Genomic DNA, 18,731 nt, shown 5'->3' on the forward strand with positions numbered 1-18,731 from the left:
ATGGGGGATCCAGTCTTGATTGAATTTAATAAATAATCAGCCGCAGGTGTTTGAGGTCAGGTAATAAAACGTGAGGTAGGAAAAGAATTTATTGCGCAATTCGTCACTCGCTGGGTCACACGTTTGAATCGATACACACAACAGAATTGAAATCCGTTTTACAATAAATTAAATACGTTTTTGAATGTCCCTTTGCAAATTGTTGTCGTCGTAATGGCAGAACATCTGCGATTACTCAACACTCAACCCCTATCAGATAAGAAAATTATTTCCGGCAGTACTAAATCATTTTATTATTAGGTAACTGTAGCTGAAAATATTTACAATTTAACTAAGGCCACAGTCTGGATGTTAAACAGGCATGAAGTTACTCGACGTAAACTTGACACCAAATTAACATCAGCAATTTTCCGTATAAATAATTTGGGTATCTCCCCTAAACAATACCAACATTAAAATTAATGTCGAATGGCCTAAAAATAATTTAAATTTACGATGATCACCTTTCGGCGTGCTTTTCTTTAATCTTCGATATCGTTGTCGATTCTACTGCTGCGGATACCAGTGTTACCGGTCCAGGGATAGATGTCGGGGCAAGGCTGGCAAGTTCTCATGTATCTCACCCCGGATTTGTGCCAAAGGTTACATACTTTCGGATTATTACACCTCTTCGGACGATCCTGCAAAAATAAAAATGTTTTATTGTTTGCATCGGGGCAGAAGCAATATACCTTATACGAACGTCAACTTTAGTTTGATTGCTTACCGAAAAATCGCATTGGAATGGTTGGAAAGATTTTAATCTCGAACTCGGCGTAGGATCCCTAACCCACTGAATTGCTTGCCAGTTGGTGAGGAACCAGACGTCTTTCATAGCTAGAATGGTGTCGACAAATTGAATAAAGCCATCTTTGTGGTGGGGTTGCGTAAACCAAGCTGCGTGGTAGAACAGGCCAAATGGAGCTCTACAAACAAAGCAATTACATGACGAAGAAGTTTACCAGACTGTGCATAATAACCTGTTGGTGGTGTAATGTCTTTCAAAATTCTTCAGCAACATTTTCACAACTCCTTCGGCGTCTGGAGGATTGCTGCAAGCGTCTCCCATGGAACACCTACCACCGTTCAGATCTTGCCACATCACCATAGGCACTTCCCAGACTCCGGGATATGACCTGGTGGGACACGGTGGAATCATACAGTCGTGGAAGAGCTTGTAGTCGAGCGTGTACGGCCAACTCGGAGGTTTGTTTTCGTAAATCGGCAACGACGAATCGTACGTGAAGTTTGAATCGTACAACATTTTGAACATTTTGTTACCGCCCACTGACAAGAAAGGAGCTCGCATACCCCTGACGTCCTCTAATTTGACGCCCCCGTAGGCGGATAAGATTTCCCTTTGGCCGGCAACTTCGCGAGTCCATTTCTTTTGGGAAAATTGTTCCCCAAAACTGTGCCTACAGCGAACGAAATTAATTAATCGCGAACCCTAGAGAATAGATGCCGCACGTGCAATCATTAAAAAGGTTTGAAATGAAGCGGTTATGATTAGAATCAAGCGAGTATCTAATGGAAAAAGTTAAGGGCGGTGGTGAGTGCAACTGATGATATTGTTTGGGTGCAATCGACTGTTGACTTACGAAACTGTATGGGATGCTAGCTCGTGACCGTCGGCGTACAAATTTTGCACTTGACTATAATCAGTCCATTCGTGAGATACGTAAAATGTTGCGGCTATTGGACACCCGTTCGGATTCGTTCGACCCCTTTCGAACAAATCTTGATATAAACCTTTGTTGAGGTCATTTACGGAATCGTCGAACGTAAGCAGTACGATCTGTGGTACTTGTTCGACCGGGATATCTCCTATTGGTTAGTAGGCGCAGCAGGAAACAGAAAGAATTATGAGTTGACGTTTTATACAGAACTAGACACGTTACGTTATCGTCACCGTAATGTCGTAACGCGACAATAACGAACGCAACAAGAAATAAACATTAAAACAAGTGACAAAAAGGTGTAGAGGAAACGAGTACCATCCCCCAAATGGCCAATCAAAGGCCACTTACGACACTGTATGCGAGGCCAGCTCGTGGCCATCTGCGTAGAGATTTTGTACTTGGCTGTAATCGGTCCACTCGTGAGACACGTAAAATGTAGCTGATATTGGGCAACCGTTGGGGTTTTTGCGTCCGTTCTCAAATAGATCTATATAATACTGTTTATTTAAATCGTTAACTGCGTCGTCAAATGTCAGTAAAACCATTTGCGGCGTTTCCTCGACCGGCAGCTCCCCTATAGTTGAAATAAGGAAACGATTCTCGACAAAGAAACTATACCAACCATGTCAATTTGTATCGAACGGTCTCAAGTTCTTACCGGGAATATCTTTGCCGCCGCAGTAACAATCGGGCAATAAGCACACGTCTTTTCTGCATTTAGCCGCAGTTTTGTCGGGTTGTGGTTGAGGATAGATCGGATCCGGACGTCTGGGCGGATATCTGTAGATATCGATGAATTCCGTAGCCTTCGATACAATCGACGTAGATGGCTTGAGAGTCGGTCTAGATCGACTGAAATACTCGTGGGTCAGAAATATCGCGCCAACGAACATAAAGACGACTTACGGCGCCGGAGTTCCTCTATTAGTGTTCACTGTCACTTCGTTGTTGGCAACCGAACCGGCGGAGTAATGAGATGTTCCGCGCCCTCGAGAATTCGTTCTAGAACGAAGCGAATCATTTTTACTTACCACGAGTGGTCGGTACAACGGCAAAAAAATCCCACCATATATTCTCATGCATTGTGGGGAACTTCGCAGTTTTTAGTTTGCTTTCAGCCTCTAGTTAAAATCAAATATATTCGCCAAGCTTTAATAATTCTAATAATTACGTGATTACTTGCTAATTAACGTGTAACTACCCCCACGATATTTTGTGAATGTGTGACGGCATGTGGGTGTTAAATGGAGGGTGTGTTAAATGTCGGGATGAAAGGTCCGCAGTCAACTTCCAGTCTCGCTAAATTTAGTTACTGTACCGGCTACTCTTTACTTCAAGCGTGTTTTTATAATACGGTTAAAAAGAAATGTGCAACCAGAGAAAATAATTTCAGTGCAATGACCATGCAAATCAGGACAGCTGAGATGTACCTCTGTCTCGCATTGACCTTGCACTTAGGGCTGTTTTCGTAACATTTCGAGCTTCCTTTTGTCCCACCACTAGCGATAAGGGATTTTATGGCCATGTTCACCCGGGAGACTCTAGTAGGGAATGAGGTATTCACAGGAACGTCAGTTTTAACGTCTGTTGTCAAATTTGGTTTACGTTCGTCGTCGACTAACTTTTTCTTTTTCAAATTCAAAGTTTTGTTGCTCTTTTGCGCGGAATTTGGCAATCGATTCGATTTTTCTCTAGATAACAGGGAATATAAACGATTTTTCAAATTCTCATTAGTGTCCGGTTTCAGTGTAGAACCAGCTGGTACCCTGAGATTGATAGTGGTTTTGCTGGTAGTAACGGTGAGTTCCGCCGTTGTTGTGGACATTTGTTCACTAGAAATGTTTGCGGCATTCAAAGATGTCATTTCATCGCCGTCGAAATAATCCTCATCGTCATTCTCCTCATAATCGTCAGCAAATTTTTCAGCGGATTCGAGAGTAGCACCGCCCGGAGCGGACAATTCGTGATTAACAATTACAGGATTGATAAGTTTTCGTACTACTATTGGCTTTACTGTTTTGTAAGAATTCTGTAAGTTGGGTGTAGGTCTAACGGTTCTAGAATGATTTCTGTTGATCGGTCTAAAACTTAATGCTGGAGATGAAAATAGAGGTGTTTTAGGCAAAATCGACTGAAGTAGGTACTTCGGGGGCGAGTAAGTCGTCGGCAAAATATTTTCAAACTTTGGGGTACTAAGTTTTACATTCGTCAAAATCGTTTTATTAAGGCGGATGTCGTTTAAAGTTCTGACAGTGCTAGAGATCTGGTGAGTTGACTTGGGCGCCTTTATATCAAAGTGAAAAGCAGATTTATCGCTAATTATGTGCTCGGGAGGGACAAACGGGGTTGGTTCCTTAACTACAGCGTAAGATTCATGCAAAGTAGAGTCTATGGTTGTGTCGGGAATGGGCGTTAAAATAGGCACGGTCGACGGCGTAGGATCGAATCCGGGATCAGGATCAGCGAATATGTGTCCCGGGTTTGTATTATTTATTGGCAGTGCTTGTGTGTGGGTTTCATTCGCTTTGACAGGATCTGCGCTAAAATAAACGATATTTCTTTTTAAATCTCGAACTATAAATATATAAATGTTATGTAAGTGTTAGCGTAAATTTATATTACGTGCTAAATGATAATGCGATGATGTGCGCCATTTTGGCGGTACGAGTGTTAATTTCGAGGATGGACGCGCGAGATGTCAAAAAGATACCACAAAAATGCTAGCGAAGCTATTCGCGTATGACGTGTCTGGCAAGCTTATGCTTTTATTTTGTAGTACCTTGGCGTGATTGTGCTCTTTTTAGGGGGGAAAGTTCGCGCTTGCGTCGTGGTAGTAGTAATTCTGGGGGTTGAAGTGGTGAGTTTTCTTATGGAGGTTGAACTAGTTCTTTTAGTGGTAGGTACGTCTTCTACATCGTATATTTCATTCCTGTCTCCCCTAAGGCTTTATTTTTACAACATATAATTCCCTCGCGGTTTAGAATGGTTTTATACTCACCTAGACGATTGTCTGTTGGACTGTCTGTAGGCGTTGTCATCTTCCTGCAACAATCGCGCCATGTACCACATTGTAAGTAGTGTAGTGTGGTGCAACAGGCGTTTACCTGATATGCGTTATCGTTGTACTCTGTAACGGTAGACGGTTGTTGGTAAATATCCTGGTTGACTACGTTATAAACGGTGGTACCCCTTTTAGGCGTTTCTTCGCGCACGGCAGCTTGGGAACCCCTATATCCAGACGAAGCGGACCTAGTGCTACCGCCATTTGTATTGTAACCGTTTTGCTGTGTGTAATCTAGAAAACGAATTTGAAATGCAATGTACCGGTACTGCAGTACATTCTGGACTCCGATTTACTCACCGACATCTCGATACAATTCGACATCATCGTAGAGGGCATAATAAGGATCGTAACGATTATCGTTATTGTTGTATTGGCTACTATTGTACAGTGTGCGTGCTGTCGCAGTAGCCGTGGAAGCACTCGGAGTTTGCGCGCTGCTTTTTTCCTGGCTACAATTTAATTTGCGTAAAGACAAAGAAAACTTCGCTTGTTTGCTTGAAAGAGCAACTAGTCTACTCTTAAGAAGAGAATTGACACTTGTTAATCGCATTTTGCTCCGGAACGGTCCAAAGGTATCGACGATGTCGTGGACACAAGGTTAGGCAAAATATTATTAGTTGTACACGGAGTATATTACATTGTCGCAACATTAGTGAGTTATATACAGGACGATTACTAGGTAGGTTGTCAATTGCTAACTGAAAGGAAACAGGAGTATTTGTATTAACTAGTTTTATTACACTATTAGTTACATGCAGTCAATAAAACATGCCCATAATTAAAGAGACTAAAATGATTTATACATATGATTGAATAAAATTAATAACAAACCCAAACCGTTTCCGCGCTTAGGTAAAATCAAACAACCCAAACGAATTCGAAAATCTGAAACGCATATTCGGACTTGTGACTTGAGTTAAATTTACTTTTACCTGGTTACAAATTTCGTTTGCTCTTGTTTGGAATCACGTTCGTATTTGGCAGTTAAAGGTTTAAGTTTTGGAAGTACAGTCGTCCTTTGTGTGGTTCTTTCCCGTTTCGGTGCCACCGTGGGCTGTGGCCTTATGTAAGGGGTAGAATAATTTAACGGGATCGAGCCGTGGGTGGTACTGAAACCAGCAGGTTCATTCGTTGGGATTACCTGTTTCGGCGTGGTTAATTTTTCCTGGTATCTCGCGGAATATTTAGTCTCGCTTTTCTCGGGCGAATCAGTTTTATTTACGGCTGGTTCCGCGACATCGTCGTACTCTTCGTAGTAGTATTCGTATTCCACCGGAGGAGGAGGAGGTTTTTTTACGACGTTTTTTATGGTATCGGATTTAATTTGACTGGAGTATATTTTTTTGGGTTCTTGTGCAATTGTTTTCTCATCACCTTCACCCTCCTCCTCGTCCTCACTGTATTCGTAATCGTCCTCTACGACTTTGACGGGTTTAGGGGTTGCGGAATAAATATTTTTACTAATTGCCACCGGATTTGGGTTCGTTGTGATTATCGGCCTAACTGTATGTAGCTGGTAGTTGTTAACGTTTTTTAAATAATTCGTGTTAACCGGCCTAGATTCTTCCCTATGTTCCCTAACCTGCGGTATTCGTATAGGAGGTGGTCTGGGTGTCGTAGTCGTCGTCGTAGTGGTCGTGGTAGTAGTCGTAGTTGTAGTAGTGGTAGAGCCTAGTTTCTCTAAAAATTGATCGAAATCAAAGTGAGGATCCTCAAATGGATTGTAGATGTCCTCGTATTTGTTTTTGTTGCTATAAAATGAGGGCGGAGGACCCAAACCGTCGTCCTCAGGCGTATAGTAATTGTATTCATAAGACGTAGTATTCGTGTCGTTACTGTTGTTATTCTGAGGAGCTTCGACCTCTTCCTCTTTCGAGGAATCTTTTTCACGCTCAATATCTCGTTCGTTTTCGTCACCCTCTCGTTCCTCTTCGCGACCGTGCGTGGGCTTAGGCTTTTGATCCTCGTGCTTTTCATTCACTTCGTAAAGTGGCTGGGATTTGTTCTCCTCTCTCAGAGTATCGTCTTGATACCCCTTAGTTATCGCTTGCGTAAAGCCCCGCGGCTTGTTTGTCGGTTTTGTACGCTTGTGTTTCACGCGATTCGCCACCACGTCCGAATTAGCGGTCGCCAGACGAATCGGTTGAAAGTTGGTGTAATATGCACCCGACTGTTGCTTATCCCCCCTCGGCAGGTGAAACGACAACGGGTTTGCATAAAGATTGTTATAGTTGGGATTAAACGTGGGCACTTCGTTCGAAGCCGCAGCCGCCACGCGAACCGTTTTATAATGAGGAACGAAGGGTTTAAACTCGTCTTCGCTTTCCTGTAAAGCGAGCCGCGTTTTTTCTATGGGGTCGTCCGCATAGGGCGGATATCTATTACGATTATCTCTTTGCCAAGCTCGCGCTTCTTTTCGCAATCTACTAGAAAGTATTCATAAGTATTAGTATAACAGTCGACGTGTACGGTCAATGGTTGGTTACCTTCGGCGTGCTTGTCTTTTTCGTCTTTTCTTCGTAGTCAAGTCATTACTAGTTATTTCGTCCAAGTCAGTTGCGTTACTGTAGATTACGTCACTTTAAGTAACTTTAATGGAGTCTAAGCGCTATATTTACCTGTAATGTTGGAGCTGTGATTGCGTTCCGAACGAGATGACTCCGATTTTTTCTCCACGGTCCTTGTATGACTATAATAAAAAAAAAAGAAAAAATAAAGACGCAGATCGCATGATTTCGTAAATAAAATGTCACTTACCGGCAGGGCGTTTGTGTGTCGATAACCGTCTCTGTCGCGCTGAACTTGACCAACCGTGGAAGGCTGACCGCGATAAACCCGCTGTTGTCTATCATTTTCAACTTCTTCCGCTGGAGGCAACGACTCCTCGACGTCCGCGTAGAGTTGTTGCTATTGGAAAAGTAAAACCGTCCGTTATATTTCCTCTAAACGTGAGCATGTATTTACCTTAATAATTTCTTGGTTCTGATGCAACTGTCTAGGTTGTCCTCTAGATGTGACCACTGCTTTGGGTTGTGCGGGTGGCGGTGGGGGTTGCGGGGAGTATTTGGTTCTAGTGTCGTCGCGAGACCGTTCGCGTTCTCTGCTTCTCAGAGAAGACGAACTGCTGCTACTACTCGATCCCGACGGAAGCGGTACTGGCAGTTCCAGTCCGTCACATCCAACGTTCCGTGGCCAATCGCACGTTTGAAGTTCGTGACTGTCGATGTAAATTTATTTTTCAACGTACAGCGTGTCCGAAATAATTTTTCCTATCCCCATTACTCAGAAACCACGAACGTTAGAAAAAAAAATTAATAGAAGTTAAATAATTTCATCTAGGTTTTTTAATTTTAATACATATGGGGTGTTCCGTTCATCTGGGCTAAATATCAGCTTCCTTGTTTTAATAATAATAATAATATTAGCTTTATTGCTCAACAGAAAACAATCGATTTACAGAGCAATGTATAGTAACAAAAAAAAAAAAAACAGTATGTAATATAATGTAACCTAACCTATTCTGGCTAGTAGTTCGACCAGGTTGACAAAGTGAGCTCCAAAGAAATTAGAATAACTATAGATCTTGATTCGAGCTACCGACGACTAAACATCAAACATATATTCCCTCAGTCCCCAGTTAAATATGTTACACACGTCCGGAACACAATTATAACTGGAACATGCTATATTTATAGGCGAATTTTTTAATAGGTTTGTTCTTGCAAGAACACAGTGAAAGGTGACTTTGGTGGGCGAATTGAGCCGTGGTACACAAATATCTGAATACTCTAGTAGATTCGGACTATCTATAATGTTGTGTAGCAATTTATAAACAAAGAAAACTGACAGACACTTCCACCTACATTCCAGGCTATTTAATCATATTAAATTTTTCCAAGTAAAATTCGTAGTTTATGCCTTTCGGTGGATACGCACCTTCTGTTTTGAACAGGAACTTTTTTTGTACACCATCGACCGCCCAACTATGACAAGAGTAAATCGGATTCAAGCTTAGATCGAACGTAGGTAAAATACAGGGCCTTCAAAGCAGCAATGTCGGTAAAATCTTAATTAGAGTTATCCTCAGATACAATGCTCGTTATGCAGATCTTTAGTAACTGTAACACGTCGGAGAACAATATTTGAGATTCTATATTGAAAATAGATAGACCTACGTTAAGACTCAATTCATTTGAGATACACCAGTCAAAGAGTGTATCTATTGATTCCTGCCATGTAACACAATCAGCAATACTGGAACTGGAAGTATAAATTTTTAAGTCATCCGCAAATAACAGGTTCTGCGTATCATTGACATTTGAAACGACGTCATTAATAAAAATTAGAAATAGTAATGCTCCTAAGTTAGAACCCTGTTAGAAATATTTCAAAATGTCCTACACCTAAGTGTAACCATCTTCAACAAATCTCAAATTTTATGTCAAAAATGACGTCTGTAATTAACAATTTGTCCTTTAAGGCAGCCTTAATCATTTAATTTTGAATGGACTCCTTGGATATTTCTGGATATTTTTGATATAAATCAATACAGGGTGAGCAAAAATTAAATTGCATAAAGCTTAACAACACAATTTTGTCAAATAGAAACCCTCTCTTTTTATAATTTTATCCGATTTGACATTAAAAATTAAGGCGACTTTATATACTGCTTCCGAAATACGAACGTTTTTCTATTGTAATATGTCTGTTAAAGTTTGTTATTTTTTAGCCTTGATAGCGGGCACAGAAACTTTTCAAAACACGTTCTATTTACATGTCAGTTTGACACGAGTGCTCTGTCATCTCTGTATTCAGAAAATAAAAGATTGCATCTAAATAATTGTTATAGTGACAACAAAAGTATCGCTTTAACCATAAGAAAAAATCAGACAAAATATTCCCAAAGAAAGATAAGAAGGTAGGAGTGACAATTCTTTAAGGCATTCCGATAGAGATCTGGAGGTAGCATAATCTATAGTTGACGACTCGTTAGAAATCAGGTTTGCTACGTTACAACATCGGCAACCCAATGATGATATAAACCGTATTCATTTTTGCATGGCAATAAAGGAAAGACAATTATGAACAAACGTTTTTGAAAGAATTAACCGTACTTACCTGTACATCAAACCTCCGGTACACGACTCCAACAAGGCTCCTCCAAACACGCAGACGTAATATTGAGTACAGTCGCTAGGGTGAGGGTAATACCCAAATTCTTCGGGACAGTCAAAGTTCACCCGTTCTTTGGGGGGTTCCGAAATGGCGGCGCTTGCTTTAGGGATTTTCCTTTGACCTTCCGTCGAATCTGAAAGTGAAAACAAGTCGATGCAATAATGATTTATATTTTCACAAGTGTTTAATGAGAATTGCAACTGACACACTTTTCGGCGCCGAATCAGAATGAATTGCGTTTTGGTTTGGCAACGAAAGGCGGACGAAAAAACAAAAGGAGTCAATTAATCGATGGAAATTAAAATATAATGAGAGCGATTACAGCTCAGTTTTTTTTTTCAGTTTAATGGTTTGGAATTATATTGCCCAACGTCGCGTCCCGCTTACTTGCGATCTTATCGTCCCGTACTGAAACGGTAAACGTCAAAATTCGACCTCGACATAACATTTCCAACATTAAATTCGACCTAATTAAACTAATTAATCAAAGGATGCGCCACGTAACCGTATCGTGGGAATTTCTCTCGTATTCGTTACGTTACGAAAATTAGGTGAGACTGAAATTTCTGTAATCAATTACATTCGGTGCAGAATAATGAGATAAAAAACATTTTCGGTGGAGTTTTTATTTGGCTAGAATGGAGACCCTTTCAGACGAAAACTCCAAAACCAAGTTAACCGCCATAACGAATCCAAAACAAATTTAACACCATCATTGCGGTGGATTTAGAAAATTCGATTTCTCGGTTATATTTATACACTTTTAATTATCGAAAACGTTTTTTACACATTGTGGTGGCAAAATTATTTCACGAGGACTGTCCTTAATAAATTTTCGATGTAATTTGTGTCTAAGTAACGAAAAGAATGAGAAAAATTTCAGATTTCGATTGCAGTTATTTAAATAACTAATTTCATCAGAGTTTATTTATAATTAATGCAAAACATTTCAAATTCTAGAAAAGGTCAATTTTGTTCACGCAATGGTGGATGCCCGATGATTTTAGTTTTTTTCTTTCGTGTGGTCTGGATTATCAAAATTAAAATTTACAATTATTTCAGATTTAGATGCAAAAATTTCGTTCGTTATCAGCAAATGCTAAACATCTTACGACTAAGGAAATCTTTTTTCTTACATTTTTAATACAAAATAATTTTTGCCACATTTCATTTTATTTATTTTTTTAAATATAATTAGATATAAATTTATAATATATAATAATAATAAACTCAAAAATATGTATTTAAAACTTCATTATTACCAAAAAATTTTTATTTTAATTTTAATTTTCTTTTACCAAAACAAATTAATTATATATAAAAACATTGTATTCAACAGTTTAGTCACGAGCGGAGCGCAGCGGAGCGAGTGTCTAAAAAAACATACCAAACATCTTACGAATAAAGAAATCTTTTTACTTACATTTTTAATACAAAATAATATTTGCCACATTTCATTTTATTTATTTTTTTAAATATAATTAAATATAAATTAATAATATATAATAATAATAAACTCAAAAATATGTATTTAAAACTTCATTAGTACCAAAAAAATTTTATTTCAATTTTAATTTTCTTTTACCAAAACAAATTAATTATATATAAAAACATTATATTCAACAGTTTAGTCACGAGCGGAGCGAGTGTCTAAAAAAACATATGGTTAAAATATATTTAATTAACGGATATTTCCATTTACATCTCATGTTCAGTTTTATTTAATTTTTCTCGTTTGGTATTTAATCAAGTAATTAATAACGGGCGTACTTGAGAGAAATTTAAGAATGTTTATTTCATTGCCGTCCACTTTCAGAATGTGACCCCGAAGTTCGATTTTCTTGGGAATAGTGTGCCAATTGAGAAAGACACGCCAAAAAGTACAATGTCTCATATTCCATACTATAAATGGGTATAACTGAAAGTTGTCGGTCCGGTCCTGCTTAGGAAATGTGTTAACCGATATTTTATATTAAATTGACATTACACGTTCGTTTTATATAATACCGTGGCCGTTTATTGTTGTTAAATTGCTGCTGACAAAATATATCATTAGCAAGAAAAATAATAACAACTCTTGCATAAAACAGAAATTATCTTGTGCAAATAGTTTGAATAATTTTAGATAGCCTTCGTTATGAAATCGGAGCCGGTACTCCCAAACATCGAGATTTTCTAGTTCTAAACTTCTAGCAGAGTCCCCCTGGCATTTCAAAAACCGGAAAAAATATTTTTGAGCCTGCAAATAAACACAATATTTTTGCATGTTGTGATCAAGGTCGCTTGATTAGGTGTGGTTCTCCGACGGCCTTCCATTCGCCAAGCATATCCGTATACACATTTCATATCGTTTTTGCTATTAAAAAAATCTAATGTTATTTTTATCGGGAAAAACCTTAGCTCCGATCACAATCCCTTTTTCTTACTGGTGGGTATACGGTTATATCTAACATTTGCTAAGAGTTCGAATAGGTCGCTCGGAATATGTACTTTCTCATCTATTGGCTCAAAAATTTGTATGAGCCAAGGATTTTCGTGATATGCCACGCCTCGTGGATTACTTAATACAATCCGAACGTTTTCTACTTTGTGCGCACGATACTTCCGCTCCATCGCCAACAAATATATTTTTTCTAAAATTTTCAATAATAATTTAACTGCCTGTTTGGACATGCTGTTAAATAACCGCCAATTTTGGTTACGTATTACAAAACCAATTCTCACGTAAAATTCTTAAATGTCGACATTTTTTCCTACTGCAATTAATGCCGACACTTCTGTAAGCTTTATGAAATCTCTTATCATTTTTATGGGAACTCTTGTTACAAATTGTTCATTTCAGTATTTAATTGTTACCCATAGTAATTACGATATAATTAACCTAAATAAAAGTATAGTTAAAAATGCACTATAGCTATGTTCAAATATCTAATAGAACCTTAAAGTCACACATGTTTATTTAATTGCCTTGTTAAAAGCAGTCACTATTCATAAACATAAATATGGAATTTAATTCTACAGAGTCCAGAGAATGGGAAAGGCTTGTTTCACGTGTTTCAGAAATGCGTGGCTTACGTATAAAGCGTTATTTTTTTGGCATTAAAAAACCCTTTTCCGCGAATTCACGAGTCTGAATAATGGAAGTGCCCAACGCACTTTGCACTAATATGTTCTGGACTTAATTAAATGCTAATGGCGACAAGTTGACAATGAAAATTCCGTAAAATCAGCGAAACCACTTATCGCGAGGTATGTGGAAACCATTAGGAAAAAATGGCAACAATTTTTAAAATTTCTAAATTTAATTTGCGGAATTGTATAACTTTCTTATAGTTAATGGGCTTCTGGTGAAATATTTGTTTTTGCAAGGTTAGACAGTCTCTGGAATTTTCTGGAATTTAAGATTTCCTTTTAAGCTCTGCTTATGATTTCGGGCCTTCGATTAATATTTCGGTAATATCTTTCAATTTTTTATTTATGGATGAAACTCAGAGAATTTTGTTATTTTTGACAAAATCCATTCATGTTTTGCGAATAGTACGTACACAGGAAATGTTTTAGATTTAAGTGGAAATTAAAGGGAACACTTCTAGCCGCATTTCTGTTTCCATATTTGAAAACTCCATTTACGATATATTCTTAAGTCATTTATGTAGATTTCATTTTTCTTAGTGATGCACTTTATTTCACAACAATTTCCACTAGGCTGTGTGAAAAGTTTAATAACAACAATGGTTGGGTATTCGACTGTCGGTTACCACCATTTTGCGTTATATAACGCGATATATGGAAAACGTTGCAAAACTAAATAACGGTTATTCATTATAATTAATGGAAACCTTTGATAGATATATGTCCTATCGACGGCCATTTCCGTGGTTCTCGCACACGATGGTATTCAATCTATTGTGTTTAACATAGGAGCTCCTATATGGTTAATAAATGGTGTATCTCTGTGCGTGTGTTTGCGTGCGGGTGGCAATTTTAAATAATTGATTTATCCAACTAAACACGAATCTATCACTTTCACTGCAACGACTTTCGCTTTTTTTAAAGCCACCTTTAGTCTCGGACGAGGTGTATTGCGCGATTTGCATGGAATTTTAATGTGTTACGGTAACCTATATACCTCCTATAGAACGCAGAGTTATATTATGTCATCTGTAGAGAACTATAGAAAAATAGTCATTACGCAAAATAATTGGGTAACCTACGCGTGCATGCGGCGAAATAGGTAAATCAGGACGCAAGTTGGGTCATTGCCTCGTAATACTTTCAATTTAAGCTTTCGAAGGACACCGCAGTATGCAATTTTCACTGCCGTGATTGTTTGATTGCGTAACATAATTTGGAGACTACAATCGTGCGCTATACAACGGTTAAGCGGTCCAGTTGTTGAGACAATAGAAAACACGCAGTTCGGGGCAATGTAAAAGCCTTTCGTTACAAGCCACTGACCGTCCAATTTCAAGGCCATAAATTATTGTATTCATTTCATTGCATTCGATTTTTCTCATGCACGCACGAGATACGCGGTGTATATTTGTCAAATATCAGCAATCATAGGAGTGGCTGCAGCCTTGGGGATATTAATCGCCAATTTATTTCTAAAGTGCTGTTCGTTTAATGTCCGTTGTCACCTGTCTGGGATAAAACGCGAGAAATACGAAATTCTCGACCTTTAGATGTTAAGTAATAAAATGATTCGCCACTTTCATAAGTGTACGGTTTTAATCAACGACCAAACATGAATAACATCGTCTTGTACTGGAGATGATGATACGTCATTTGACCTTTAAATTTTTACGTATATGTATGCATACCTAAGTTACATAATGTTTAACGTCGTTTTCTGTAAATGCAAAAATTATTTTTACTAATAACGAAATTATGATCCGATTTTCGTTCACGCTGTCAACCTTGTAGAAAATTCTCAGTAATTGAGGCCACGTTGGAGGGAATGAGATCAAAAATCAAAAAAGCTCGAAGCGGTATTGTATAACGCAGATGAACATCGGCGTCGTTTAAAGACTATTAATCGGGTTTTAATTGGCTATAGTTTCGATCGAAACTTGGAACGTTTATTCGACTTCGATTTTATTCGACACGCCAATGATCTTAACGGTAACAGTAACAAAAAACAACGAAAGCGCGCGTGGTGGTAGCAGAACAAAAGTGAAGTGAACTGTGATGGCAGTTCCTTGAACCAAATTCTCGAAAATTTTATACTCGCGAGGTCTGCGGCGGTCCACTATTTTACGACCGCACAAACATTTTTAAATAAATGAAAGTGAGAAAGTGTTTACTGTCGCTGCCTCGTTTATAGTTTCAATATTTTCACGTTTATTCGAATATCTTCCGACTTTTTCCGAATATTTCAAATTGTTAAAATTATTATAACTTCACCGTCGATATGTACAGGTCGAGTTCATTACGAAATTTGGCATTGGTACGTTAATGAACCGGATGGGTTTCCCTCTTTCAGGTGACTCTTTTTTTCGTCGTATTCGACCCTGGCATTTTATGAAACTGGACGCTGGAACCTTCGACGCTGCACCAATAAAAAATAACCCCGTTTTACATCAAATCGACCAAAAATAACATTTTAAGAGTAAAACTATCGCCCGATTTTATTTATTTCGCTCGGCTATGGTGTATGTATGGTATGATTGATTTCGTTCTAATTAAGCATAAAACCGATGTAAAAACCGTTTAGTATCTGGCACACAATAGTGAAGTCCTTGACATATTATGGCAAAAAGAATTAATCAACAGTTTCTAGACCGTGGCCTTGCTTTCTATATTACGGTTTGTTGCGAGGGATACCTAAACGGCTTTAATTGCTCTTGCTTTCATTACGATCCCGATTTTCGACCTGCATCGATAACTTTCGTGATCGTACGACAGATGTTGAGTGCCTAACAGAACTCTATTACAAACTAAACCATCATGACCGGTAACAATTTGTTCCCAATTCCTTGTGAAATCGGTAAGGACGAGCAGATCCATCAGTCTAATAGACTGTGATGATGATCTGTAATTGAGAACGACATTATTAAAAAGGAAAGTAGACCGTACAAATTATATCTTAATAGATACGGGATGTGTCTTAGATTTCCTGACGGCGCTAAAACCGGATGTCGACATTAAAAGAATTCTTTGGTTCCTCACCTTTTTCAGCGATTTGAATTTTATTAATAGTATCAGTAGAAATGAATTGTTTCACTATTTCAGGGCGCTATTAATAATTGACATGCTTATACGCCTATTTATATTGGCAACGCGTATAATATCCGACCGCAAAGCGTATACAGTGAAAGCGAACCATTTTAACTCGTTTGTTTCGTTTTTGTCCGCTTCCTTATGCTGATAGACGCAACAGCACCGTAAATATTGCAATGGGCCAACTCCTGTTTATTATACAGGGTATTACCTAACCTCTCTGACAAAAATAAGGAGGAGAATATTCTCACTTAATTTCAAGACGAAAATGTGATATAAATTTCTCGGAATGTGATTTATATTTATAATTAATTAATAGTAAACGATATTCCAGTGACATTTGGTGCCATATACATTTTAAATTTTTGAATATTTTTATAATTTATTTAATGTAAAAATTACGATAGTAGGAAATCGTTTTAATCGCTCTTGTCGGTTTTTACGAAGGTAAGTACAGCAGTAATTGTAAGAAGCTCCCAGGATCTTAAAATGGGCCCAAAATAAAGTACTACTTATTAGCTAAACCAAATATCACTAGAATATCGCTTAACGCTAATTAATAATGAGAAGAAAACCCACGCAAATTTTATTTTTTCACCAGCCCGTCGAAGTGATACTCAAAAAAAAAAAATCCTTTTGTCAGAGAGATTAGGAAACGCCCTGTATATAGTTAGCATTCGGTTAATTTAAAGGGGAGCGAAACCAATCGCTGTGTAATTATATTAATGGATATCATGTAGGGGCCTATAATATTCGGCTCAATTTTAATCCCAAATGAGGCAACCGAGATACCAGATTCTTTTCAACGAACGACAGTAGTGGGTATTAAATTTTCTATGTTGCGAAATTTAATGCGTCGCTGAGCACCCCCACACTCCTCTCACCTTATGGTCTAGCCTTCTATCAATGGTCCAATTATTTTCGTGTTTTGCAATTCTCGGACCTGACTTTACACGTACCTCCGACTGACATATTCGAATTTGACCGAAAACAGTATATTTTATTTATTTTTACAAGCCGTTTTAAATATGGACAGCGGAAAAGCTTGGACGGATAAGGAGAGCGACGAGTGATTAATTCAGTTAAGTTTCTATGCCTTATTTGTGTATGGAATGGCGTAATGTCGTGTGATTTTTTTTTTCAGGTTTTCGTTCGGAATTGACGCTTCGAGAGTTTAAAGGTCTCATTATTGCGTCAAAGCGATTAGACGAGAGATGAAAACCTTGAGAGCGCGCTTATTCGAAACAGGGAATTACGATGTGCCAGAAAAATTAATTTCGAATAAAACGTTTCACCATCAAGTGCCAAAAATAATATTACAGGAGAGATTTGAATTAGTAAATAATTTTATGGGCATTAACATTGAACTAATAACACTAGTTGAAGACTAAGACGAAAATAAACAGGACAGTCAAAAATTATGGACAATTGATGATTTTAAATGATATTTACAAATGGATTTCTGCGTTAAATTGTATAATTTTTCAACCCGATGTCACTTTTTGAAAATTTTGAAAAAAAAAATGGTCAAAGATAAAAACAAAAATTTGATATTCGGTGTTGATTAAATACGACAAATATATGTTTGTAAAAGGTCGTTTATTTGACATTTCCAATGTATATCATAATAATCATTCAATTCAGAAACTTAACGTATGGCGGGGTACAATCAACTCTCATAAACCAAATATGAGCATAATTTAGTTACATAATTCAATGAGTCTGACATTCTCAGTTAAAGAACTGCTTTTGTACAGATTTCAACTGAAGTTTGTTATTTTCATGTCTGACCCCGATAGTTTTAATGGTTTTACGAATATTACAATAGCATGGCACTGACAAATGTATGCGTGCACAGCTATAAATCCTCTTACACATACATCTTAACGGTTACAAAGGGTTTAGGCGTCTTCAGGCGTCTCCGTCGTCCTAGATAGAGGGTCGATGATCGCGGACTTACCCAGCTGCGCAGCAACCGCAAACAGGACGGCCATAACAACGTACGGCACCATGTTTTTCGTCGATTTTTTTCTCTCCACTATCCACCGAAATTATCCCAGGAACACTGATCACACGCAGGAGCTAATACACTTCACCCATGTAGAATACGAAAAATTCTCCCCAAATGTGACAGCACAGAACGCGGTTATGCACTGACTGGGTTGCCAAAGGAATAAAAGTGGTACTTTAATCTTTAAGTGAAATTGATAAAGTGGGGAACGTGCATGAAAACCCGAGTGAACCCCCACTTGGAAATTGTACAGCGGCGTCGGAGTTAACATGACAGAAGCATTCACTTCGTGGTCTACCTCCTTCGCCTTGTTATTTCGTATCGTCGACAGTCAAATTTGGCTTTAAATCTTCTACCGGAATTACCTGACGCGACAATAAGTAACGAAATAAAAAAATAAAAAGATTATGCATTTTGTATTGTATCGATTTGAGATTGTGCGAAACGGATCGATTTAATTTTCGATCTGGTTGAGTTATTTATTTAAACGTTGCGAATTTAACCTGCGATTTGAATCTCAGCATACCGCCGAAGGCGA

At 38.1% G+C, this 18,731-nt stretch overlaps 1 protein-coding gene across 1 annotated transcript; it reads right to left on the reverse strand.

The window, feature by feature from the left end:
- Positions 1–80: 80 nt before the first annotated feature.
- LOC132708687 (uncharacterized) lies at positions 81–18,368 on the reverse strand. The gene is made up of 16 exons (XM_060681181.1): positions 18,143–18,368; positions 9,904–10,093; positions 7,750–8,002; positions 7,543–7,692; positions 7,404–7,474; positions 5,083–5,234; positions 4,826–5,016; positions 4,720–4,763; positions 4,501–4,665; positions 3,152–4,261; positions 2,628–2,723; positions 2,380–2,573; positions 1,641–1,866; positions 1,020–1,457; positions 767–965; positions 81–680 (listed from the first exon to the last, which is right to left on the reverse strand). Exons 1-16 carry the CDS (start codon positions 18,192–18,194, stop codon positions 522–524), a joined length of 3,690 nt encoding a protein of 1,229 aa, XP_060537164.1. The 5' UTR covers positions 18,195–18,368; the 3' UTR covers positions 81–521.
- Between the last annotated feature and the right edge of the window lie 363 nt (positions 18,369–18,731).

Source organism: Cylas formicarius, unplaced genomic scaffold (genome assembly GCF_029955315.1).
Source record: "Cylas formicarius isolate icCylForm1 unplaced genomic scaffold, icCylForm1.1 PGA_scaffold_12__32_contigs__length_19106922, whole genome shotgun sequence".
In the NCBI taxonomy this organism is placed as follows: domain Eukaryota; kingdom Metazoa; phylum Arthropoda; class Insecta; order Coleoptera; family Brentidae; genus Cylas; species Cylas formicarius.